This window comes from Canis lupus, chromosome 31, assembly GCF_011100685.1.
Source record: "Canis lupus familiaris isolate Mischka breed German Shepherd chromosome 31, alternate assembly UU_Cfam_GSD_1.0, whole genome shotgun sequence".
Lineage (NCBI taxonomy): Eukaryota > Metazoa > Chordata > Mammalia > Carnivora > Canidae > Canis > Canis lupus.
This window is the reverse complement of record NC_049252.1, coordinates 476,673-503,535: the sequence shown is the minus strand read 5'-3', so window position 1 is coordinate 503,535 and position 26,863 is coordinate 476,673. Positions and strand designations below refer to the sequence as shown.

At 36.6% G+C, this 26,863-nt stretch overlaps 1 protein-coding gene, 1 long non-coding RNA gene and 1 pseudogene across 4 annotated transcripts in view; 1 reads left to right on the top strand and 2 right to left on the bottom strand.

Annotated features, from left to right (window-relative positions):
* The window catches only part of ZNF654 (zinc finger protein 654), a 92,957-nt gene that overhangs the window by 18,762 nt on the left and 47,332 nt on the right, over positions 1–26,863 (top strand). For both annotated transcript variants that reach the window (XM_038581164.1, XM_038581163.1), the window contains exon 2: positions 8,750–8,895. In XM_038581164.1, coding sequence (XP_038437092.1) covers positions 8,750–8,895 — 146 coding nt within the window. The remainder of the gene's footprint in view (positions 1–8,749; positions 8,896–26,863) is intronic.
* LOC102151670 overlaps positions 1–26,863 on the bottom strand; it is a 41,496-nt gene that overhangs the window by 3,553 nt on the left and 11,080 nt on the right. Inside the window, exon 3 of one of the 2 annotated variants that reach the window (XR_005382034.1) lies at positions 8,726–9,021. This is a non-coding gene — a long non-coding RNA (uncharacterized LOC102151670). Of the gene's footprint in view, positions 1–8,559; positions 9,022–26,863 lie in introns of those variants that run through there. The other variant, XR_005382033.1, reaches the window with a different exon arrangement.
* On the bottom strand, positions 5,429–6,091 carry LOC102153546 (annotated as a pseudogene).

The window sequence follows — 26,863 nt, the reverse complement described above, 5'->3', positions numbered from 1 at the left end:
AAGCATTTAATATATTCTTTTTAATGAGTTTGGAATTGAATGAATAATTGATAGGGATCAAAATTTGTCTAGAACATTTAAAATGAGCCTATTTTTTCTTTGGGTCAACTTAAGAGAAAAGTTGGGTTTTTATGTAAGTATGTATGTATGTATTTATTTAGAAAGTTGGATCTTTAAGCAGATACTCATGCAACCACATGGAGGACCCTGGTTTGTCTTGTGCCATAGGGATGCAGGAAACTCAGGAAGATGAGAGCCTTCTGTGAATGATATTATAATGGATATTTTTGTTTTAGTTTGTAGCTTTGACTAGATAATCATGAAGATTCCTTTTAATAGTAGGAAACATCAAGGGGTCCTTGGGTAGCTCAGGTAGTTGAGCATCTGACTCTTGATTTTGGCTGAGGTCTTGATCTCATGGTCCTGACATTGGGCCCCTCACTGGGCTCAGTGGTCAGTACAGAGTCTGTTTAAGATTCTCTCTCTCCCTTTCCCTCTGCCCCTCCCAACATGCGTGTGTGAGTGCTCTCTTGCTCTCTCAAGTAAATGAATACAATCTTTAAAAAAAGATTGTATGGAATATTAAGATTTAGAGGTGCTTACTCCATTTTCCATTTTGTAAATGGTTGAGTCTTACTACATTCGCAGAACCTATTAAAGACCTTAATGTTACAGAAATATCTGTTTAAGGAGTAGTGAGCTGAATAAACAATATGCTTAATTGAGTCTCCAAAATAACTGGATTTTAGGTTGTCTTTTACTGAAGATTATGTCCTTTGGAGATTTCAAGCAACTTTTAACTTATTAGGATGTATTTCTGAACCATTTTAGTGTTTTTTTTAAATATAACTTTAATTTTAGATTTTCTTTACATGATTATGCTGATAGAAAAATCAAATGATGGTAACTCTTGTTTTGAACAGAACTTTTCTTTACCTTTTTTATTCTCAATAGAAAACTTAAAAAAAAAAGAATCTTCAGGTATCCTCAGGCATGAGTATTGTATTGCTGTATCTAGGATACTCATCATTTGTCAATGAGTATTGGGCTAAATAGTTGAAAGTTAGCCAATAGCTTTTGAAATTGTTACTTATTTAATTTTTTTAAAAATTTTAAAAGATTTTATTTATTTATTTTTCAGGGAGAGAGAGAAAGAGAGAAGGGGGCAACAATTAGGAGGAGCTGTAGAGAGGGAGAGGGAGAACCAGGCTTCCCACCAAGCAGGGAGACCGATGTGGGTCTTGATCCTAGGACCCTGGGATCATGACCTGAGCCTAAGGCAGATACTTAACTGCCTGAGCCACCCAGGTGCTCCTTGGCAGTAAGTAGCTTTTGAATAGATTTTATTTGGGAGTGGCCTATCTGCTGGCTAAAAGTGTATAAAGTTTGTGTAATTTATCACACTTGGAAACCAACAATTAACCAGTTAACATTGATACAATGAAACAGTCAAAAAGTGAGTTTACCTTTGTCGTTTTCTTAGAGTATGCCAGGAATTATTCAGGCTTGTAATATATTCTCTTACTTCTCCAGGCACTCTGTGACTAAGGTGATACTAAATTCATTTTACAGGAAACTTAGACTGAGAAGTATAATTTTGCTAAGTTTGCTAAGCTAATAAATGACAAAGCCAGGTCTGATTCTGAAACCTGTACTCTTTCTGCATGCTGCCAATCTATCTGATGTATTTTTTTTCCATCTGACGCTAAAAAAAAAAAGATACCCATAGATAAGGGTAAATCTTGATGTGTAGTTAGGTAACAAAGTAGGGAAAGTACATGTAGAATTGTGCTCATGTTATAAAATATCGTCTAGAAAATAAAGTAGAACATTGAGGGAAAAGGTGAGAACAAAAAAAAACTTTAAAGTTTTAACAATTGAACTAATTTTATGCTTATTGAAAGCATAGTACAATTATCAGGAATAGGAAAGCAACATTGGTGTGTAATAATCACTAAGTTATAGTTATTAGAAATTTCAGTTTTGGGGACACCTGGGTGGCTCAGTTGGTTAAGCATCTGCCTTTGGCTCAGGTCATGATCCCGGGGTCCCAGGAACAAGCCCCACATCAGGCTCCCAGCTTAGCTGGGAGTGTGCTTCTCCCTCTTCCTTTGCCTCCCCCCAGCTCCGGCTCTCTTGCTCTTTTGTGTTCTCTCTCTCAAATAAATAAACAAAATCTAAAAAAATGTATTAAAAAATTTAAGTTTTTCCACTAATGTTTTTTGTGTTCCAGGATGTTATTTCTAGATCTCATGCTGTATTTAGTTGTTATTTACCCTTAGTCTCTTCCAGTGTGTAACAGTATTTCAGTTTTTTCTCATCTTTCACAACCTTGACACTTTTGAAGAATATTGATTAATTTTTTTTGTAAAACAACCTTCAGTCTGATAATTTTTCATGATTGGAATGAGTTTAGGCATTTTTGGCAAAGTACCGCAAAAATGCTATTGTTTCTTGGTTTGCCATACCAAGAGATTTATGATAATGATACATTTTATTACGTACTGGTGATATTTACCTTGATGATTTGGTTAAGTTTGGGTCTGTATGGTTTCTATACACTTTCGTTACTATCTTTCTATTTTTAGTTGATGAATGTCTTGGGGGAGATAATTTGAGACTGCAAATCCTGCATTGCCTCAAACTTTTACCCATAAATACTAGTATTGATCCATGGATCTTGTCTGTAGCATTCATTACTATGTATTTGCCTAATGCTGATTCTCTCTCTCTTTGCTTCTGTATTTATTAATTGGGATTTTACTGTGAGGAAGAGCTGTCTCATCTCTAACATTTATTTATCTGATTATTTATATCACTGTGGACTCCTGGATATTTATCTTGTTCCATGGATTAAAAGTCTAATACTATCACTTATTTTGTTGCTTAAATTATTCTAGCTTTGGCAGGTAGGAGCTCCTTCAGGTTGGCTCCTGTGTTCTTATACCCCATCATTTATTCAGCATTTCATGACTTTCTGGCACCACAAAATGTTATTATATGTTTATAATAATATATGTTTATAATGTCCATTGTAATGTTTACTTTATATATTTAGAAAGTCAGCAAATTCATTCAGTGCATAGATTGCATGTGAATTTTAGGGAGACACATTTCAGTCCATAGAGATTTGGATGATGTAAATTAATGTTCTTAAATAATGAATATAATTTTTTTTAAAATTTTTATTTATTTATGATAGTCACAGAGAGAGAGAGAGAGAGGCAGAGACACAGGCAGAGGGAGAAGCAGGCTCCATGCACCGGGAGCCCGACATGGGATTCGATCCCGGGTCTCCAGGATCGCGCCCTGGGCCAAAGGCAGGCGCCAAACCGCTGCGCCACCCAGGGATCCCAATGAATATAATTTTAACTGAATGGGTTTATAGTAAGTCTGACTTTTGACAATTTTGCCAAAGAATGAATCTATGCTCATCCTCATAATAATTTACCTTGGTAAATTAAGATATGGCAGTATGTAGTATATACTATATCCCTTTTAGATTTGGGTATATGTTCCTGTAAATGAGAGAGCTGAGAAAGTGCTGTAGGATCATTGCAGGATTCTAGCATCTTTGGCAGTAGCTCTGCCCTTCTCTTCAACCTCCCTTATATCATGCCACGCTTTTGGCCTCAGCTGTAACTTCTTTTAGCGGTATTCATATAGTTCCTAAAAATTATAGTAAATTGCATTGCAGTATGTTTGTTATGCTCTTCAAAATGAAGGAAAAATAAAAGTTTTGGGACTCCTGGGTGGCTCAGCAGTTAAGCGTCTGCCTTCGGCTCAGGGCAGGATCCTGGAGTCCCGGGATTGGGTCCCTCATGGGGCTCCCTGCTTCTCCCTTTGCCTGTGTCCCTGCCCCTCCCTCCCCCATCTCTCATGAATATAAAATAAAATACTTTTTTAAAAAGGAAAAAAGCTATAAGAATAGAAGCTGAGAAAATAGAAAGGTTTTTTTTTTTTTACCAGTCTTTACTGGACAATTGATCTTTATCCCATTTCTTAGACTATTTTCTTGAAGAATTTAGAACTGTAGCAATAGTTGATTTTAAAGATCCAGGTAAATGCTTTTTCCTTTGTTTGCAGGAATTACAACATTATTCTGGCTACTATGTTAAGACTGTTCTTTGTTAGAGTCCAAAATAGAAAGAAAAATGTAAGATATGTTGCTTGCTATACTTTGGCCTGGTAGAGCATGTTCAAATTATGATGTCATGGTGTCTACTCTCATTAGCTGAGTGCTTATGATGGCACAGGAGAAAAATTTAAAATAAAAGGGCAACATAATGCATAGTTTCACATGTTTTAAGGAAAATATTTAAGAGAGAAATAGTGTTATAGTGAGTCTTTTTTGTTTGTTTCCATTGCATTTATTACTAATATAAAAAAATGTTAAAAAGAAAATAATTCATTCTCAGTTCTCCAACAGCTCTCATCCTTCCCTCTTGCCCACACAACTCCTGACCCATTTCCTCAGGGCCAGTGCAGAACCGAACCTGTTCACTGCCGTTTTCACAGAAAACAACAAGTGCCAGGGATGAAGGGAAGAAGGTTAGACGAGGGCGACAGTACCGTCAAGGTTCCTTCCACCCAAGGGTAGACCAGGTAGAGATTCACAGAATTCAGACGAAAGGGCTGGTGGCCTCACAATGACGTACTCTAACCAAAGTGGGCTGGAGAGGAGATAGGATAGCCCGTAAGAGGCTTTAGAGGACATCTCATGGGCTTGTGTCAAACCCCGAAAAACCAACACCAGGAGAATGGGGAGACCAGGGAGGCAGTCTTACGGAAAGTTTCACAATTCTCCCACGTTGGGAGGTGGAAAGTCTAGAGGGCATCAAGAGCCTCACTCATTTTGGCAGAAAAACTTACTCTAGTGTTGGGAAGTCACAATGATGCCGTGGACACTGAAAAAGGCTACGTACGAGGGGATGCACAGTTTTCACAAAGCACAGTGGTCACAGGCCAGAGCGGTGGGGATCATGCTACTGACGCAGGATCTACAAAATCCCAAAGCAGGGAGAATGGCCTTTCAGGAAGTAACTCTGCACCAGTCATCCATACTTGACCCCAGGTCAACCTGGTGAGTTTCACAGAGCAACTGGCAACTTTGGGGGTAGGGTTTGTCACATAAAAAGGACTTAAAAACAAGCAGCTAGAAGAAGGGAATGGTAGGAAACTGCTCCAGGGCTCTTAGGAATCGAGGGCAGTACTGAGGGCTGGGTGGACAGATGCACAAGAAACAGCACCAAAGAGGTTTCCTGTTCAGCAGTCAATCAGTGAAGGGGAAGAGGATCCAGGAGGCAGTTGAAGAGAGCAAAGGTAGGGTCCCGAAGGCAAGTCTGGAGGTTGGATCGGAAGAAAGCCCACACGCTGGGCACCAGTGATGAAACACAACTCTGGACCCCCAATGGGGGAGGTGGCCGATGGGGGTGGGTGTCACTGACTGAGGGTGGTGGATGGAACAGCCTCACAGTAGCCATCACAGGGCCACAGGGAAATATATGGTCGCTAGGTCAGAGGACTCCTTCCAGCACAGTCTCCTAGAGGAGGTCTATTGACGCCTGGGTGGTAGAAGGCACAGAGATCCTCATATCAACAGTGGCCCTTTTTGGCAAAGTGTCAGCAGACAGGGTGGTTGGATTTGTCTTCCATAACTTGGGGGCCATCCTTGGGCAGGCAGGTATTTTTAATAAGAGACCAACTTTTGAGCCTTCGGGGATTTCTCTGCTCTTTGTGAAAGCCTCCTTTGGGACTGGTCCAGGAAAAGGAGGTTCAGTATTGGCCCTCCACCAGCCATGACCATATGGGTTGCTCCCTGGATTGAGCCTCTGCCCCTGGGAGGAGGTGGGAGGCTCAGCAGTGGTAGAGTCATTGGTCCCCTTGATCCTGGAGGACCTCTGTGAAGAGCTGACTTGGGGTCATCAGGCTTTCCATTGGCCATGGGGGGAGGGCCCAGAAGGCTGGGTGGTCCGATGGGACTCCCATCCTCCTTGTCTCCAGTCTCCTCCCGCTCTGGCAGCAGGGGCTGTTGCAGTGGCGGCGGCTGCTGCTGATTCTGCTTCTTTCATTTGGGCATTGTGGTTGCATCAATGGCTCTGTTATAGTGAGTCTTAAAGTGTTATATTAATGTTTTTTTTTTTAATTTTTATTTATTTATGATAGTCACAGAGAGAGAGAGAGAGAGAGGCAGAGACATAGGCAGAGGGAGAAGCAGGCTCCATGCACCGAGAGCCCGATGTGGGATTCGATCCCGGGTCTCCAGGATCGTGCCCTGGGCCAAAGGCAGGCGCTAAACCGCTGCGCCACCCAGGGATCCCTATATTAATGTTATAGTGTGTTAGTGTCTGGCATGATATTGAACAGTGTAAGAAGATATGTAAATTTCAATAATTCTGTTTATATCCCTTCAAAGGTATTCTGGCAAACTATTGGAGGTGTTGCCCACAGGGACATTTATTTTGTTAGGTTTGAGCTCAGCTAGATTAGGCAGTGTATTAGTAGCAGAATCTTGGTGAGTGAGGAAAGCTATAAGAATAGAAGCTGAGAAAATAGAAAGTTTCTCTTCTAAGGAGATAAACTCATCTCATAAATAGGAAGTGAATAAGGTTATAAGTAGATATGGATTAGGGCAAACTGTTGGAGATGGAAGATAGGAAAACATGAGACTGTCAGGTACCTATATTTTAGGTGGCATCAGAATGGTGTTATGGTGGCCAAAAAGAGCTTAATAAACTGGTCAAACACTTTAGTGAAGAGAAAATTTAGTCAGGAAACCACAGTTTATCCAACTCTTTTTTTTTTTTTTTTTTTTTTGCCTTTGGTAGTTTAGAAGAGTGTCCTATTTGGGCTCATTATAGTTAGTAGTAATTTTTACTGTCCAGTTAGCTTTCTGGTATTGCAATTTGAAATTGTCAGAGAGCCATGAAGGGTCTAAGAGTCTATCTAAGTTAGCCTGCCAGAGTTTGATGAATGCTGGCAGAAAACATGAAACTCCTGGGTCAGAGATAATGGACTTTATTTCTCATGTACTGCAAGCAGCATGAGCTTCATGCTTATGATGGCCAGTGGTTTCCCTTGACCTTCAATTTTCATAAAAGTGATGTAAGTGGCATAGGTGGATTCTCTACTCACAGTGAGTTTTCAATGCCGTACTTTAAGGAACCCTAATCTTTTATAATGGTTTACAAGAGTGTCTGCCTAGCCTTTGCTCTAGAGGGAGATGACACTGGGATTGTGCTAAATAGTAAACAGGCTCACATCTGAGGAGGGAGACATCATCTGTATTTTTCAAGGCTATTGCCTATGATTATCTTTGAAAAGATGAAGGCAGTTGGGCCTTTTTTTGAAAAAACTAGAAATACAAGAGACCCAAGGAAAATTGTCTCCTAACAGAAAGTGATGAGAGTGAAAAGTCCTTGAGCTCTTGAATGTCTTGGCTTTTGTAATCTTCTATTTTTTTCAGCTTTTAAAAAAGAGTTGGCAAACTTTCTCTGTAGTGGGGCAGATATTAAATATTTTAGGCTTTGTGAGCCATATGATTTCTGTCATAACTATGTAACTGATTGTTATAGCAGGAAAACAGCCATAGATAGTATATAAATGGATGAATCTGGTTCTGTTCCAGTAAAGCTCTAGGGACATTGAAATTTAAATTTCATATGATAGTTAGACATCACAAAATATTTTTTTCAACGATTTAAAGATGTAGCATCCATTCTTAGCTTGTGGGCCATACAAATACAGCTGGCAGGCCAGATTTGGCCTGCAGGCCATAGTTTGCCAACCAGTTTTACATGATGAATTTTAAAAATATAATACATTGTTTTAATATAATAGTTTTGCATATAAGAAATCATAATTAACAATTTATAGCCATTGATAGTTCTAATATGCTCTCTCATAAATTATCCTAATTTAGCTTCACAGTAAACCTGCAAGATAAGCATTATTATCTCTATTCTATTTTTTTAAATTTATTTTAAAGATTTTATTTATTTGTTCATGAGAGACACAGAAAGAAAGAGAGGCAGAGACACAGGCAGAGGGAGAAGCAAGCTTCCATGTAGGGAGCCTGACGTGGGACTCGATCCCGGCTCTCCAGGATCACGCCCTGGGCCAGGTGGCACTAAACCATTGAGCCAAACGGGCAGCCCTATTATCTCTATTTTATACTGAGGAAACTAATGCATAGAGAAGGAAGATGACCTATCCAAATTAATAAAGCTAGTAAAGTTACAGAGCCAAGACTAATTATATTCTGGACCCTTTCCTCCATCATGTTGTACAACTTCAACTTTAATAATTGGAGCATCCATCATACTACTATATCTTTAATACCTATTGGTGCCAAAATGCTTAGAGTTTAATCTTTAATAAGTAGTAATGATAATTATGTTTATTTCTAATTTTGTTATTATATTCTACTCTAGCTATTTTAATATTTTATAATTAATGTTTTAACAAAGGTTGGAAATGGGAGATGAAGGATATGTGGTACAGTTAATTAAAGATTCGGCATTTCAACAGTAAAATTATTCATACGCTATTTTTCCCACATTTTCAAAGATAATAGTTAAATTTTATTTTCAATTGTATACGATTAAAATAAACAATAATGTTTTTCCCCATTTGTATTCATGCTGAATTAATGTTTTAATTTAACTAGTTGTTTCATCAAATTTTTAAACTCAAGATGTTGAGAACATTTTCTATAATAACGTACTTTTTTGGATTATTTCCCCATCAGGTGGTTGAAGATTATGCTGGAAGATGGCAGGTCCCTTTGCCACAGCTTCAGGTTCTTCAGACTGCACTTTGCTGTTTTACATCAGCCAGTGCATCATTCCCAGATGAATGTGAGCACGTACAGTATGTTTTGAGTAGCCTTGCTTTGTAAGTACTTTTTACTTCCTATAAAAGAATTATTTTTCTTGACATATTTGAGAATTGGGTTTTGATTATTTTCTCTGTGGAAGGAGCCTTTCTTAATGTCTTCACTCGAAAAGAATTTCCCAAACCCTGGATTATGGGGGAAAAAAAAAAAAAAAAAAGGAAAGAAAAGAAAAAATTTTCTATTTTCATTTAAGGTTTTAGGTTTAACTTTGAACATAAAACCATAAATTTACATTTAGTTTTAGAGTTAATTGGAACTATATCATACTTAAAGGATCTATCCAACAAGAGGACCTAACAATCATGGATATTTATGCCCCTAGTGTGGGAGCTGCCAAGTTTATCAATCAATTAATAACCAAAGTTAAGACATACTTAGATAAGAATTTTTGCATAGATTCTTATGGTCACTACCATCACTTTCCTTTTTTAATTCCTTAGCTTTAATGGTAAGTCCCAAAATACAGCAATTGAGGCCATCATAGTTAGCAGAGGGACCTCAAATCAGGCCAGAAAGAACTTGGGGAAACTCCTGGTTTTTAAAAATACTTGTAGAGGAATTCAAGTTAAAGATCACATTGAGCACTTGTGTTTATTGTTTTTGCTCTCATAGATCTGTTATAGTTATAGTAAAGATGTAAAAGACAGAAATACAGTGAAAAGAAAGTAGAGAAGAGCCATCAGTGAAGGAAAGATTTAAAAAATTTTCTAGGGGAGAGAACATAGAATAGTGGTTACTGAAACATGACAGAGCAGTCCACAATTTCACTTGCTTTTTGTAGTGTGTGTGTATGTGTGTGCGTATGCGTGTGTGCGCCTCAAATCACAAGTCACAATAACATGTAGTGACATCATTTATCAACATTAGAAAATACAATTAGAAAATATATCAGAGAATGTCTTGTAGGATCAGTATTATTTAGTGAAATTGTTGTTTTATATATTTATTTTTATGTATGTATATACTTGATTATTTGTAAAATATTTTACAAAACTGTAGCAGTTAAAACAGAATCATCCCCTTCCTTATAATATAGAAGGTCTAAACAGTTTGTCCTGCTCCCCTTCCCCCAGAATCGTAGAAAGGTGTAGAGTTTGAATATACACAGCGTGAAATAGAGAGTAGGGTATGAGATACTTTGGGAAAATGCAGATAAAGGAGTTAATTGCAGTTTTTCCATTCAGGCCACTCACCAGACTTTAGGACCAAGTTGGGGTAGGGAAACAGAGTTGCTGCCCCCCCCCCCCCCCCCCCCCCCCCCCCCCCCCCCCCCCCCCCCCCCCCCGCGCGCCTCTTAAAGAATTAAAATGACTTTGGAGCAATGACCTTTGCATTCTGGTAGTTAAAGTTTCCTCTTTGAGACAGCTCACTAATCACTTAATTACCCTGAAGAAAAACTTCTCAGTCATCAAGGTCTAGACATGCTTATAGAGCTCCCAATTAGTCTGCTTATGGACTTATTCTTAAATATTAATGGGGATTCTGGAATCCTCAAACAGTGAGGAATACCTTCAACATGCAAAAAATACAGTAAAAACAAAAAAAATTTGGAAGAAAATTAAAAAATTAAGAGAAATATAAATTCTATAGTATACATTTTCAGAGAGAGTTGAGATATGTGTAGCATTAAAACATCAACATATCATGCTGTGTGAATGGAATAATGACATACTAAAAATAAATTTGTGGAAATTAAGAAAATCTAATGATGGTTAAAATTTAAAGTTCTGTAAGAAATTTGGAAAGTCAAGTTGGAGAAATAATCCAGGATGTCAAAGAGAACCAAAGAGAAGGAATGTGTCAGAGAAAAAAAAAAAATGATATGGTGCCTTTATATAGGAGGTTCATTATCTGACTAGTTGGAGTTCTAGAAAAGAACTTCTAGAAAATATATTGGAGGAGAATTTCATTCTTTATTTTTATTTTTTATATTTTTTTAAAGATTTCATTTATTCATGAGAGACACAGGCAGAGGGAGAAGCATGCTCCATGCAGGGAGCCTGATGTGGGACTCAGTCCCGGGACTCCAAGATCACGCCCTGACCCAAAGGCAGATGCTCAACCACTGAGCCACCCAGGCATCCCTGGAGGAAAATTTTAAAGAAAAAATAATTTTCCAGAACTGAAAGTCATTAACTTCCAGACTCAACTCAAGAAATGCTTAGCACAGTAAATATAAAAGATATACAGTGAGCAGCTTGGGTGGCTCAGAGGTTTAGTGCTGCCAGGGTGTGATCCTGGAGTCCCAGGATCAAGTTCCGCATCCAGCTCCCTGTATGGAGCCTGCTTCTCCCTCTGCCTGTGTCTCTGTCTCTCTCTCTCTTTCTGTGTCTCTTTGTGTGAGGTGATGGATATATTAACCAGCTCGATTTAGGTGATAATTTCACTGTATCTGCATATTAAAAGATCAAGTTATATACCTTAAATATATACAATTTCTGTTTGTCAATTATACCCTAATGAAGCTGAAAAATAAAATGTAGGAGGAAAGAGAATTTAAAATATAACCTTATAGAAGAAGTTTGTAAGAGCAATGCAATGTAAAGAAAACTATTATTTAAAAATATTTTATTTTATTTTATTTTTTTATGATGCCCAAATGAACTTGGGAGATAAAATTGGACTTTTTGATTATAATTGACAAACTTAAGCTACTTGAAGCAAAAGAGGAGGAAGTGTGGGGGGCATTTATTAGATGACTAAACCATGGAAAAGCAAGGACTAGAACTAGTTTCAGGATTTTCTGAATCCAGACAATAAAATATATTCTAGAACTGTTCTCCCCCTTTGTGTCTTCCTTTTTTTTTTTTTTTTTTTTGTCTTCATTCACTCATGGCTGCTAACTGTTCTGGGATTAAGCTTAGTTTTTTAACCAAGAGAGAAGGAAATCCCTTCTCCCATTTGTAATCCTCAAAATATTTTTGGGAACTTGAGTCCTGCCAACTTATGTGCCTACTGCTTTGACTAAAAGCCGTGTTTAGGAGAGTCTGTTGATGATCAACTCACCCCATGGCTGGAAGAATGAGGATACTACATTGACAGCCCAATCAGAACCATAGAGATGTTGGAAGGGTAAGCAGTTCCCTCAAGAAGTAAATGAGGTAGTATGAAAGAGAGCTAGCTGGCTAGGTAAACAAACATAACAGATGTTGGCTACAAAGAATAATTTTATGTGTCGTTTTGAAAACTACTAAAACCATTTTAGTTATTCTTGATTTCTGAGGAAAAGTACTAAAAGAAATACATTAGGGATCTCTGGGTGGCGCAGCGGTTTAGCGCCTGTCTTTGGCCCAGGGCGCGATCCTGGAGACCCGGATCGAGTCCCACATCGGGCTCCTGGTGCATGGAGCCTGCTTCTCCCTCCTCCCTCTGCCTATGTCTCTGCCTCTCTCTCTCTCTCTCTCTCTCTCTGTGTGATTATCATAAATAAAAAAAAAAAAAAGAAAGAAATACATTATTTGTAAGCAAGAAGTATTAATTTTGTTTCAGTGCCTGTTTGGATTTCCACCTCCCCCTTTCATCTATATAATCTTTTTAACATTAGTGTTACAATGAGAAATGCTTTTAAGGTTTTCAGAAGTACTTTATTATTTTTTTTTTACATTTAACTCATTTATTAATTTCTATTTCATTGTTTGCTATCTTTTTTTTACTACTGCTAATAAAAAAATAATGTATTAAGCAGAAGCAAATCTTATCTGAGATGTACAGTGCTAGAAAAGAAAGTAAACCATCTTAGTGGTTTGTCAAAGAGTAATGTTTCTTACAAGGAAAACTTTCTGCATTATTTGAATTTGCTTTAACAGAAAAGTTAATTGTAGTTTTAGTACCAGAAGAAAAAGGAAGAAAATAGCAACATGGTGATACTATTAAAAGAATGAGTCTGTTACAGTGTTTGATTTATTTAAATAAATATATAAACCAGAAAATTCTTGTAACAATTCCATAATTATTCATTCATTCATTCTGTAAATCTCTTGAGCTTAGTTCTAGGCTAAAATAGAAAATAAGATAAGTCCTTGTTCTCAAAGACCTTATAAAGCTAAAATATATTAAATAAGCAATCACATTATGTAATTATAATTATGAAAGAATTACAGGGTACAAAGAGTACAACAGGGGACTTGACTTGGTCTGGGTGGTCAGGGAAAATTTGCTGGGTAAGCTAACATTTGAGCTGAGCTCTGAATGAATGATAGCAATAAATTAGATGAAGGAGCAGAAGAGCCTCCCAGAGATGGCAAATAAGATGTTCAAGGTGACTGAAGAGGATGTCAAGATATTAATGGATTTCATTGTAATTCATATCTGTTTGTTGAATTCTTATATATGATCTATATCATGTACTTAACACTTTTTAATTCAGTTAATATACTAAAAAAATACAGGTGAGCTAAAGAGTTAAGTAATTATCTACTAGATTTTGTTTTATAGTGTATATATATACATATATATACATATATATACACACACATACGTATAATATATGTTAAGCATATACGTTACTATACTCTGTGGCAATATTGTCTGGTCCATGTGTCCATCTTCATAAAAGCCTGTTCCACTTTGTAAATTATACATATGTGAAGATGTGCCTTCTTTAGACTGGGAAAAACTAGTTTGTGAAGGTCTTTATAGGGAAGGAAGATGGATTCTCTTTTTATTCATCCTTGATTTTTTTAAAATTTTGTGGAAATGAATATAGTCATGTAGAGAGTTGTTTTAAATTGACTAATTACGATTTTACCTAGGTTGACTCTTTTTGAAAGCTGTATTTTTTTTTTTTTTGTATTTTTAAAGAAATGAAGATTTTGTTGTGTGTGTATATCTGTATTTGCACTAAAAAGGACCTCAGGTTAAATCTCTTTTTAGATAAGAAAATTTAGGCTTGAGAAGTTTAGGGAACTTTTGCAAATCTGAGTTGTTGTTGTTTTTTTTTTCTCCTATTGTTATCTTAGTTTCGTTAAACACTGAATTCTGTTGTATTGGTAGAACAGAGCCAGACACCCTGAAAGTAGTACTGGATCTTCAGGCAGAGAACTTAGACTTTACCAGTTTTATATAAAATAAAAGCAAACTTTAATGCTGCCTTCCCCACCACTTTTAGCCCAACAGAAAGTAAATGTTCATAGATTTTAGCATTCCATGCAGGCTTCAGTGATGAATAGTCTATTTGCCTGGCAGCCATTAGGTCCAAAAAGAACTGTATGGTTCTCTGGAGAGGGAACTAAGTTCAGCTAGTAGTGTTTATTTTGTGTAGTAGCAAATACTAAAAACGTATACCCTAATATGTCAAACTGCCTAGAATAGAAGACCAAAAACCTTCTCTTTCATGGAATTAAGTGAGTATAATCAGCGTCTTACTTAGAGTGGCTAGACATTCATGTTTTAGGCCATACATATAATGATAGATCAGTAACCTTTTCTGACTATGTTGCTAAATTGAATTACATTACAAACATAGAATTTGTGTCTAACTTCGATTTAAGTTATTTGGTTGTATTTATAACTTAGGTCTAGGCTTCAACTAAATTAGGAGATAGCCTAGAAATTAAAGGAAGAAAGGATATTTATAAAAGGCTGTTTTTTGGATTGTGGCCAGGCTCTACAAAAGGTGTTTGTCTGTCTTATGGCCCCAATCCGTATATCCTTTCTCTGCAACATATATCACTCTTACTGCTTCTTTACTTTTTAATTATTTTGACCAACACTTATTCAAAACCTTCTCTAATGTTATATCTATTATCTTTATTAATCATTTGTGGCAGGTGATCTCATTTATTTTATAGAGAAATCTAGGCTATCTGCCTGCTGTTTTCTCTCTCTAAAAAAGTGATTACTGAAGCACCTGTCTGGCTAAGTTAGTAGAAGAGCATGTGACTCAGTCTCAGGGTCATGAGTTCAAGCCCCACATTGAGCATGGAGCCTACTTAAAGATTAATTAATTAATTAAAAGAAATTATTTCCTTTTTGAGGCAACTGGTGGTCTTTTTTTTTTTTTTTTTTTTAAAGATTTTATTCATTTATTCATGAGAGACACAGAGAGAGAGAGGCAGAGACACAGGCAGAGGGAGAAGCCAGGCTCCAAGCAGGGAGCCCGATGTGGGACTGGATCCCAGGACTCCAGGATCACACCCTGGGCTGAAGGCAGGCACCAAACCTCTGAGCCACCCAGGGATCCCCGCAACTGGTGGTCTTAATTTAATTCCTGTATTAAATCCCCTTAGGATTGCTTTGTTTTTTGTTTTGGTTTGCTTTTTTTTGTTGTTTTGTTTTTTTACTATTACATTATAATATTTTGTTTCCAGGATTTGTTGTAGCTAAAGTCAACATTAGAGACACCTGTGTGCATTTGTTTATATTGACCATGTTTAGAAACTCGGCATTTCATTTGGTGCTACTAGTAGCCTAGAATCTTTTTTCCTTATAATTTTGGTCTTTATTCTGCATTTGTTAATTTTGGGGTGAAGCAATTCAGACTTCATTTTACTGGCATTTAATAGTCATTTTATTGGCAAAGAGAGAGGGATTATTAAATGCTATATTTGTATTGACAGAGATGAGAAGTGATGATGACATACCCTGTTCCCATCCATGTTGGCATTTGTTAGAACCTAGAGGTATATACATGTATAGTTTATAAAATGGTATTTACTGCTTTTCTAATATAATCGAAGGAAGGCTTGATAATTCTTTTGGTCAGTGGAGATACACAAAAACTAGAGAGAAAAAGCAGTAGACTAAAAGCTCTTACTATTTCCACTGCGATTAGGAAGATTAATTATTCTTTAGAATAAAATGTATATAGTCATTATGAATGGTGTAAATACATATTAGAATTTTTCTGAATTTGAATCTATTTATTTTGGGCTAAGCCAGATTCCTGAAAAACTACAGATCTGAACTATTTTAAACTCTTTTTCTCTTCCTCCTAATAGCTTTGGTTCATAGAACTGGACCACATCATACTGTCAGCTTTCACTATGGAATAAAACAAGAAAAAGAAAAAAAAATGAAATGCTTCTGAAGTTATTGAAAAGATGACAAAGTTTTGCCCATTGCACCTTATATAGTAAGGACTTATGCTTTTAAGTCTGTGTGACTTAAAAGCATTCCCTTAGATGCACCAAAATTACATGGAAGCAAATATTAGGAGACCTAAAGGGAAAAATAGATAGCAATATAATAGTAGTAGGGAGCCTTAATATCCGTCTTTAATCATTGGTTAGATTATGCAGACAAAAAAATAAGGAAACATTGGCCTTAAACAACATATTAGACCTGATGGACCAAAAAGACAAATACAGAATATCCTATCCAAAAGAAATAGAATACACATTCTTCTCACATGCACAGGATAGATCATTTGTTAGGCCACAAAATGGTCTTAATACATCTTAGAGGATTGAAATCATATTAAGCATCTTTTTCTGACCATAGAGGTATGAAAAAAGAAATCAATTACAAGAAAAAACTGGAAAAACTATCAATATGTGAAGATTAAACAGCATTCTATTGAGCAAATAGGTTAAAAAAGAAGTCAAAGAAAAACCAGGAATACCTTGAGACAAATTGAAATGGATATATCTGTACAGTATACCAAAGCTTGCAGGATGCAGCAAATGCAGTGTTAAAAGGAAAGTTCATAAAGATAAGTACTTACTTCAAGAAGCAAGAAAGATGGGATCCCTGGGTGGGGCAGCGGTTTAGCGCCTGCCTTTGGCCCAGGGCGCGATCCTGGAGACCCGGGATCGAATCCCATGTCAGGCTCCCGGTGCATGGAGCCTGCTTCTCCCTCTGCCTGTGTCTCTGCCTCTCTCTCTCTCTCTCTCTGTGTGTGACTATCATAAATAAATAAAAATTTAAAAAAAAATTTAAGAAAAAGAAGCAGGAAAGAGCTCAAATAAATAACCTTACATCTTAACTAGGAAAAAAGGAACAAATGAAGGCCAGAGTTAATAGAAGGAAATAAATAACAAAGATCAGAATGGAAATGAAAGAGAGACTAACCTGAAGAAAAGATTGATGAAACTAAGAGCTAATTCTTTGCAAAGAGAAGCAAAATTGAGAAACCTGTATCTAGATTCATCAACAAAAAAGGAAGACTCAAAATCAGAAATGAAAGAGAAGATAGTATAACTGATACCACAGAAATACAAAGGATAAGAGACCACCATGAACAGTTATACACCAAAAAATTTGATAACCTAGAAGAAATGAATTCCTAGAATCACATAATCTACCAAGACTGCATCATTAAGAAATAGAAATCTGAACAGACTAATTACTAGAAAGGAGATTGAATCAGTAACCAGAAACCTCCCAACAAATAAAAGTTTAGGACCAGACAGCTCCACTGGTGAATTCTATCAGATATTCAAAGACGAATTAATATCAATCCTTTTCAAACTCTCAAAAAATTGAAGGGGCAGGAACCCTTCCAAACTTATTTTATAAGGCCAGCATTACTTGAATACCAAAACCAGACAGGGACACTACAATAAAAGAAAGAATAAAAGTCAGTATCCCTAGGAGCATAGGTACAAAAATAATCAACAAAATATCAGCAAACTCAATACAGTAGCCCATTAAAAAAATCATACACCATGATCAAGTGGGATCTTTTCCAAGGATGCAAGGATGGTTCAAGCATTCACAAATCAGTGTGATACACTGCATTAACAAAGTAAAGGATAAAAATCATATGATTCTTTCAATAGATGCTAAAAATCATTTAGCATCTATTAATGCTATTGAAAATTGAGTATCCATTTATGATAAAATCAACAAAGTTGGTATAGAGGGAACATACATTAACAACATAAAGGCCACATATTATCACAAGTCCACAGCTAACTCACACTCAGTGGTGAAAAGCTGAAAGTCTTCCCTCTAGGACAAGGATGCCCATTCTTACTACTTTCATTTACATAGTAGTGGAAGTCCTCTCCAGACCATTCATGAAAAAAAAAACGTCATCCAAATCAGAAAAAAAGTAAAACTGTCTCTATGGAAGATGACATGATAATAATAAAAAAAAAAGATGACGTGATATTATGCATAGGAAACTATAAAGAAAACTGTTAGAGCTAATAAAAAAAGTCAAAGTTACAAGATCCAAAATTGTTGTATAAAAAGGTTGCATTGTTCTGTGCTAATAATGAACTGCGAGAGAAATGAAGAAAACAGTCCTATTTACAACTATATCAAAAAGAATAAATATCTAGAAATAAATTTCACCAAGGAGGTGAAAGGCCTGTACACTGAAAACTATATGACATTAATGAAAGAAATTGCAGAAGACACAAGTAAATGGAAAAATTCCATGTTCACTGGTTGGAAGAATTATTGTTATTAATATGTACATACCACCCAAAGAAATATACAGATTCAGTTTAATCTCTATCAAAAATTCAAGGGCATTTTTCACAGAAATAGAACAAACAATTCCTAAAATTCGAATGTAACCACAAAAGATCCCAAATAGCCAAGGCAATCTTGAGAAGGATGAACAAAACTAGAGGCATCATGTGACCTAAATTCAAACTATATTACAAGAAAAAAACCTATATTACAGAGCTGTGGTGATCAAAACAGTATGATAGTGGCATAAAAACAGACGTATAGATTAACATTAAAGAATAGAGAGCCCAGAAATAAATCCATGCATATAAGGTTATTTTTTTATTTTATTATTTTTTTTTTTTATGATAGTCACACAGAGAGAGAGAGAGAGAGAGAGAGGCAAAGACAGACAGAGGGAGAAGCAGGCTCCATGCACCGGGAGCCTGACGTGGGATTCGATCCCAGGTCTCCAGGATCGTGCCCTGGGCCAAAGGCAGGCGCTAAACCGCTGCGCCACCCAGGGATCCCCCATATAAGGTTATTTAATTTACATCAAAGGAGCCAAGAGAATATGTTGGGGAATGTACAGTCTTTAATAAATGGTGCTGAGAAGACTGGACAGCCACATGCAAAGGAATGGATCTAGACCATTGTCTTGCACCATGGACAAAAATCAACTCAGAATACATTGAAGACTTGAACTTAAGACCTGAAACCATAGAACTCCTAGAAGAAAACATAGGTAATACGGTATTTGACATTGTCTTGACAGTTATATTTTTGGATTTGACACCAAAGGCAAAGGCAACAAAAGCACAATGAACAAGAGGGCTTACATCAAACTAAAAAGCTTATGCACAGCAAAGGAAACCGTCAACAAAATGAAAATCAGTCTACTAGATGGGAGAAAATATTTCCAAATCATATTATCTGATGAGGTGGTTAATATCCCACATATTAAAAAGAACTCCTATAGCTCAAAAGTAAAAAAAAAAATCAAACAATCTAATTAAAAAATGGGCAGAGGATCTGAATAGACTTTTCCCAAAGAAGACATACAGTTGGCTAACAGGTACATGAAAAGGTGCGCAACATCACTAATCATCAGGAAATGCAAATCAGGGATCCCTGGGTAGTTCAGCAGTTTAGCGCCTGCTTTTGGCCTAGGGCATGATCCTGGAATACCAGGATTGATTCCCGCATCAGGCTCCCTGCGTGGAGCTTGCTTCTCCCTCTGCCTGTGTCTCTGCCTCTCTCTCTCTTTCTCTGTCTCTCATGAATAAATAAAAATCTCAAAAAAAAAAAAAGAGGAAATGCAAATCAAATCACACCGAGTTATCACTTCATACTTGTTAGAATGCTTAGTATCAAAAATACAAGAAATAATAAGTGTTGCCAACGATGTGAGAAAACAGAACCTTGTGTCCTATTGGTGGGAATATAAATTGTTTCAGGCACTATGAGAAAAAGTGTGGAGCATTGTCAGGGAATTGAAAGTAAAAATAATAATAATCCAACAATTCTTTTGAGTATTTATCTAAAGAAAACAAAACCATTAACTTGCAAATATATTATTATTCCTATGTTTATTATAGTGTTATTTACAATAGCCGAGATATGGAAAGAACCTCAGTGCCCACTGATTTGAGTAAAAAAAAAAATGTGATATACACGTGGAACATATATATGTTTATATAAACATAGAATGTATATATATCTCCTATATATACCACAAAAAAGAAGGTATCTTATTATATGTGACAACATGGATGGACCTTGAAAGCATTTTGCTATGTGAAAGAAGTTAGAGAAAGTGATCTCACTTACGTGTAATTTTTAAAAATTTTTATTTATTTATTCATGAGAGACACACAGAGAGAGGCAGAGACACAGGCAGAGGGGGAAGCAGGCTCCACACAGGGAGCCCGACGTCAATCGGCTCAATCCCGATCCCGGGTCTCCAGGATCACGCCCTGGGCTGAAGGCGGCGCTAAAACATGGAGCCATCCGGGCTGCCCTGCATGTGTAATCTAAAACAAAACAAAAGTCATAGATACAGAGAACAGGTTGGTGGTTGTCATAGATGGTATTGGAGGTTGGGCCAGATTCATGAAGATGGTCAAAGGGTACAAACTTCCAGTTATAAAATAAATAGATCGTTGGAATATAAAGTACAGCATGGCAACTATAGTTAATAATACTATATTGTATATTTGGAAGTTGCTAAGAGTGTAGATCTTGAAAATTCTTAACACTACAACAACAAATTGTGCCATGTGTGGTGATGAGTGTTAACTAGACTCGTTATGGTGGGCATTTTGCAGTATATGCAAATATCAAATCATGTTGTATACCTGAAACTAATACATGATGTCAGTTATATCTCAGAAAAAAAATAATTCCCCAAGGATTAAGGCACCAAGACAAATGTATATTTTTAAAATATTTAATAATAATAAATATGTGACTTACTTGCTTGAGGCTATTAATTACAGTTTTCTCAAGCCACATGTTCTAAAATTTTATTTTATTTAAATTCAATTAATTAACAATATAATGCATTATTAGTTTCAGAGGTAGAATTCAGTGATTCATCAGTTGTGCATAACACCCAGTGCTCATTACATCACATGCCCTCTTAATGTCCATCACTCAGTTACTCCATCCTCCCACCTCTTCCCCTCCAGCAACCCTCAGTTTATTTCCTATAGTTAAGAGTCTCTTATGGTTTGTCTCCCTATCTGATTTCATCTTATTTTATTTTACCCTCCCCTCTTCTATGACCCTGTTTTTGTTTCTTAAATTCCACAGATGAGTGAAATCATGTGATAGTTAGCTTTCTCTGATTGACTCTTTTCATTTAGCATAATACCCTCTAGTTCTATCCATGTCATTGCAAATGGTAAGGTTTCTTTTTTTTTTTTTTGATGCCTAAGTAATATTCCATTGTATATATACACCACATCTTCTTTATGAATTCATCTGTCGATGGACATCTGGGCTTTTTCTATAGTTTGGCTATTGTGGACATTGATGCTATAAATATTGGGGTGCAAGTGCCCCTTTGATCACTATGTTTGTATCTTTTGGGTAAATACCTAGCAGTGCAATTGGTAAGTTGTAGAGTAGTTCTATTTTTAACTTTTTGAGGAACCTCAATACTGTTTTCTAGAGTGTGTACTAGCTTGCATTCCCACCAGTGGTGTAACAGGGTTCCTCTTTATTCCCATTCTTGCCAACATTTGTTGTTTCCTGACATGTTAATTTTCTGACTGGTGTGAGGTGGTATCTTATTGTGATTTTGATTTGTATTTCCTTGGTGCTTTTTTTCATGTGTCTGTTGGCCACGTGTATGTCTTCTTTGGAGAAATGTCTGGTCATGTCTTCTGCCCATTTCTTGACTGAATTATTTGTTCTTTGGATGTTGAATTTGATATCTTTAAAGATTTTGGATACTAGCCCTTTATCTGATAAGACATTTGCAAATGTCTTTTCCTATTCTATAGGCTGTCTTTTGGTTTTGTCGACTGTTTGTTTTGCTGTATAAAGGCTTTTTATCTTGAGAGAAATCCCAGTAGTTCATTTTTGCTTTGGTTTCCCTTGCCTTTGGAGACATGTCTAGCAAGAAGTTGCTGCAGCTGAAGTCAAAGAGGTTGCTGCCAGTGTTCTCCACTAGAATGATGATGAATTCCTGTCTTATATTTAGATCTTTCATCCATTTTGAGTTTATCTTTGTGTATAGTGTAAGAAAATGGTCCAGTTTCATTCTTCTGCATGTGGCTGTCCAATTTTCCCAGAACCATTTGTTGAAGAAACTTTTTTTTCCATTGGATATTTCATTCCTGCTTTTTTGAAGATTAGTTGACCATAGAGTTAAGAGTCTATTTCTCACGATATGTATAAATTTTTTAAGACTTATTTATTTGAGAGAAAGAGTGCGAGAAAGAGAGAAATAGAACATAGGAGGAGGGGCAGAAGGGGAGAGAAAGAAGCAGTCTCATCACTGAGCAGAGAGCCCAATGTGGGACTCTATCCTGGGACCCTAAGATCATGACCTGAACTCAAATCAGGAGTCAGATGCTTAACTGACTGAGCCACCCAGGTGCCACTTAAACCACAATATTTTGAATACATTTTCCATTTTAATTTTATAACTAGAGGGATAGAAAATAATTTCTTGTTTGTCATATATTTGTTTCCTTTTTTATTTTCTTTTTGATTAAGATATATAGGTAATTTCATTTTTTTAAGAAAGATTTTATTTATTTATTCATGAGAGACATAGAAAGAGAGAGAGAGGCAGAGACACAGGCAGAGGGAGAAATGGGCTCCATGCAGGGAGCCTGACGTGGGACTCAATCCCTGGTCTCCAGGATCAGGTCCTGGGCTGAAGGCGGCCCTAAACCACTGAGCCACCGGGGCTGCCCTATATAGGTAATTTCAATCAAGATCTAGTTAGGGAAATGTAAATCACATGAGATAATTCAGTAGAAGGAATTTAATTCCTAGGAACCATTTAAAATATTATTAGAAGATCTGAGGGATAGATGAGGAGAGGATGGTGAACCCAGACTTAGCAATTCTGATAAGCTACTGTTAGCCATAGAAATGGAAGGACAAGGTAAAGACATTAGAGATAGTTAATGAGGGGAAGAACCATGAGAGGGGATCTTAGAAGAGCTGTAATTACTGCTAAAAATGGCTCAGAAGAAGGGCAGAAGGAAAAGGCTTGTCACTGCTTGCTTTCTCCAGTCTTTCATTTTCCACCATTGCCAAAACTAACCGGAAGCCAATTAATTAGCTTCTATAAAAGTGATAGATTTGCTTTTAAAAAATATTTACTGATTATTGAATTCTAGGTTAATAGGATAGTTTTTTCCCCTTAGTATTTAAAGATGTCCATCCATTGTTTTCTTATTTGCCCCCCCACCCATGAAAAGTCCACCTTCATTCTTATTTTTGTGGCTCTTGTATATAATGTGCCCTTTTGGGAAGCTACTTTTAAGAATTTCCTTCATCACCTTTTTCTTCTTTAAGTTTTGGGTAGGTAATACATGCTTATGGTTCAAAATTCAATAAGTAGAGTGGGTATACAATAAGATATCCTGCAATTTGTGTTTACATTTCTACAGGAAATCAATGTAATTGTTATTTTTTGGTTGCCTTCCGGAGATGTTTTATACATATACAAGAAAAAAATTCATTTTCTTTTCCCCTATTTTGCAAAATTTCACGTGTAGTACATACACTTTTGTACTTCCTTTTGTTACCTGAATATCTTTCCCCATCAACACAGAAAGAGTTTCAGCAGTCATTAAAATGGATGCAGAGCATTTCACTCTATGGATACATGGAAATTTAATTTAATTAACCTGTTCCCCATTAAAGGGTATTTGCTTTTTGTTCCAATCTATTACTGTTTTATCAATAACACTTTAATGAATGACCATGTATGAGTGGCCCTTGGAATATGGACAAGGATATTTGTCTATTGCAGATATATCATAGAATTGCTAGATCACTGAATTTGACACTTGTCATTTTGATAGATAATATCAAATTTCTTCCATGGAGGTTGAGCCAATTTATAATACTGCCAGCAGTCTAAGAGTACTTGTTTCCCTACACATTTGTCAATACTTGTATTTAAAATTTTTTTAATTATCACAGTTGTCAAACCTATTCAGAAGTAAGAAGGAATATTAAAATGAACTGCCCTACCTATCATCAGCGCAACAGTTATCAACATATCATCAATCTTGTTTTCTCTGTACATCCCCATTCTTCACTCATTTCTAGTTATCTTTTTTCTCATTTACAGATTTACTGAGGTATAAATTTCATATTACTAAATTCTTGCTTCTTAGGTGTGTAATTTGATAATTTTTAGTAAATTTATAGAGATGTGTAGCTGTTATCCCAATCCAGTTTTACATTTTCATCACACCAAAAAACTCCTCATGCTCATTTGCAGTCAATCCCCAGTTCCTCCTCAGCCCAAGGCAGCTACTGATCTATCTCAATAGAGTTGTTATTTCCAAACATTTCATATAAACAATATGACACAATATATAGGCTTTTATATGTGATTTTTTTCCCTTAGGATAATATTTTTGAGGTTCATACTTGCTCATTCCTTTTTGTGATGACTATTATTCCATTGTATGGATATAGTACATTTTGTTTATGCATTCATCAATTGATGGATATTTGGATTGTTTCCACAGTTTTTGGCTTTTGAACATTTGTGTACAAGTCTTATGTGGACAGATGTTTTTATTTCTCTTGAGTAGCTAGGAATGGAATTGCTAGGTGTTATAAGTTATGTTTAACATTTGTTTAAATTAGAACTTCCAAACCAGGTTCAAAGTGACTATACCTTTTGTAATTCTAACCAGCCGTCTAAGGAGGTTTTGGTTTTTACACATCTTTACTAACACTTTTTTTTGTCTTTTTTATAATAGCCATTCTGGTAGTTGTGTGGTGGTATCTCACTTTGGCTTTAATTTGCATTTCCTCAGGGCTGTTGATGGCAACCATCTTTTTGTGTACTTATTTGCTATTGCAGATCTTCTTTGGGAAAATGTCTATTTAAATCTTCTGACCATTTTTCAGTTGGATTACTTACCTTATTGAGTTGTAAGATTTTTTATATATTCTGTTTATATATTCAGGATCAGATAAGCAATTAATAAATACTTCCACTCTGGCCTGTCTTCATTTTCTTATCGGTATCTTTTGAAGTTTATTCCTGGTTTTAAGAAATTTGATTGTAATTTGCGTTGTGTAGTTTTCTTCATCTTTCTTGATCCTAAGCTTCTTGGATCTTTGGATTTATAATTTTTTAAAAAAGATTTTATTTATTTATTTGATAGAGATATAAACAGAGGGAGCAGCAGGCAGAGGGAGAAACAGAGTCCCCACTATGCAGGGAGCCTGATACAGGGCTTGATCTCAGGATCCCAGGATCATGACTGAGCTGAAGGCAGATGCTTAACCAACTGAGCCATCCAGTACCCCTGGATTTATAATTTTAACCAAATTTGGGATATTTCTTTATAAAAATTAAAAGATTTTTATTTTTAAGTAATCTTTATACCAACTGTGGGGCTTGAACCACAACCCTGAGATCAAGAATTGTACTCTATACCCATTGAGCCAGCCAAGCACCCTCAAAAATAATTTTGGAAGTGTCATTATGTTTTCTAAAGGGATGATACTTGAAGAGAATAGACAGTTGACCCATAGTTTACTCATGGTTCTGTTCATTTTTATCAGTTCCTTTTCCTTTGGTGTGTTTTTTTTTTTTAATTTTTTAAATTTATTTATGATAGTCACACACAGAGAGAGAGAGGCAGAGACACAGGGAGAGGGAGAAGCAGGCTCCATGCACCGGGAGCCCGATGTGGGATTCGATCCCGGGTCTCCAGGATCGCGCCCTGGGCCAAAGGCAGGCGCCAAACCGCTGCTCCACCCAGGGATCCCCTGGTGTGTTTTATTTTAATAATACCCTGTCTTATTTTCACTGATGTTATCCTCTGCAGTGTCTGGTTTGATATTAATCCATGTAATATATTTTTCATCTCAAATATTCTATTTTTTGATCTATAAAAGTTTTTTTTGAGTCTTTTATATGTTTATAACATGGTTATTCTTTACTTTAGGAGTTGGCAAACTATGGCCCATGAGTCAAATGCTGCCCATGCCCCCTTTCCCTTTTTAATATGGCTTCCAAGCTAAGAATAGTCTTTGTATTTTTTTTTTTTTAAGATTTTTTTTTATTAGAGACACACAAAGAGAGAGAGAGAGAGGCAGAGGGAGAAGCAGGCTCCATGCAGGGAGCCGACGTGGGACTTGATCCTGGGTCTCCAGGATCACGCCCTGGGCTGAAGGTGGCACTAAACTGCTAAGCCACTGGGGCTGCCCAGTCTTTGTATTTTTAATGATTTATTTATTTTATTTTAGAGAGAGAGAGAGAGCACGCGTACATGGAGGGAGGAGCTGAGGGGGAGAGAGAGAATCTCAAGTAGACTCCCTGCTGACCATGAAGCCCAACTCAGGGCTCGATCTCATGACTGTGAGATCACAACCTGAGCCAAAATCAAGAGTCAGACCTTCAACCAACTGCACCACCCAGGCGCCCCAGTCTTTGCATTTTTAAACAGTGATGTTAAAAATGTGACAGAGATCTTGTATGGACTCCCACGCCTAAAATATTATCTGGCAAGCCAACCTCCACCCTAACCACAATATAACAGTAGAAGAGGGCTTCGTCGGTTAAGTGTAGGTTAAGTGTCTGTAAGTGTCTGCTTTTGGCTCAGGTCATGACCCCAGGGTCCTGAGATTGAGCCCTGACTAGACGGCTGCCTGCTTAGTAGGGAGCCTGCTTCTCCCTCTCTCTCTGCTGTTCCCCGCTGCTTGTACTCTCTGCCCCCCTTTTCTCTCTGTCAAATAAACAAATAAAATCTTAAAAAATAAAGCAGTAGAAGAATTTGAAGCTGGTGATACAGTAGAGGTCGTGATAGCAACAACATAACACAAACCTACTTAATTCGTGACTAGATTTACTTAAATTTCCATAATGAAGGGTAATGGAAGAAAAGGGATCTATTCCCAGGCATA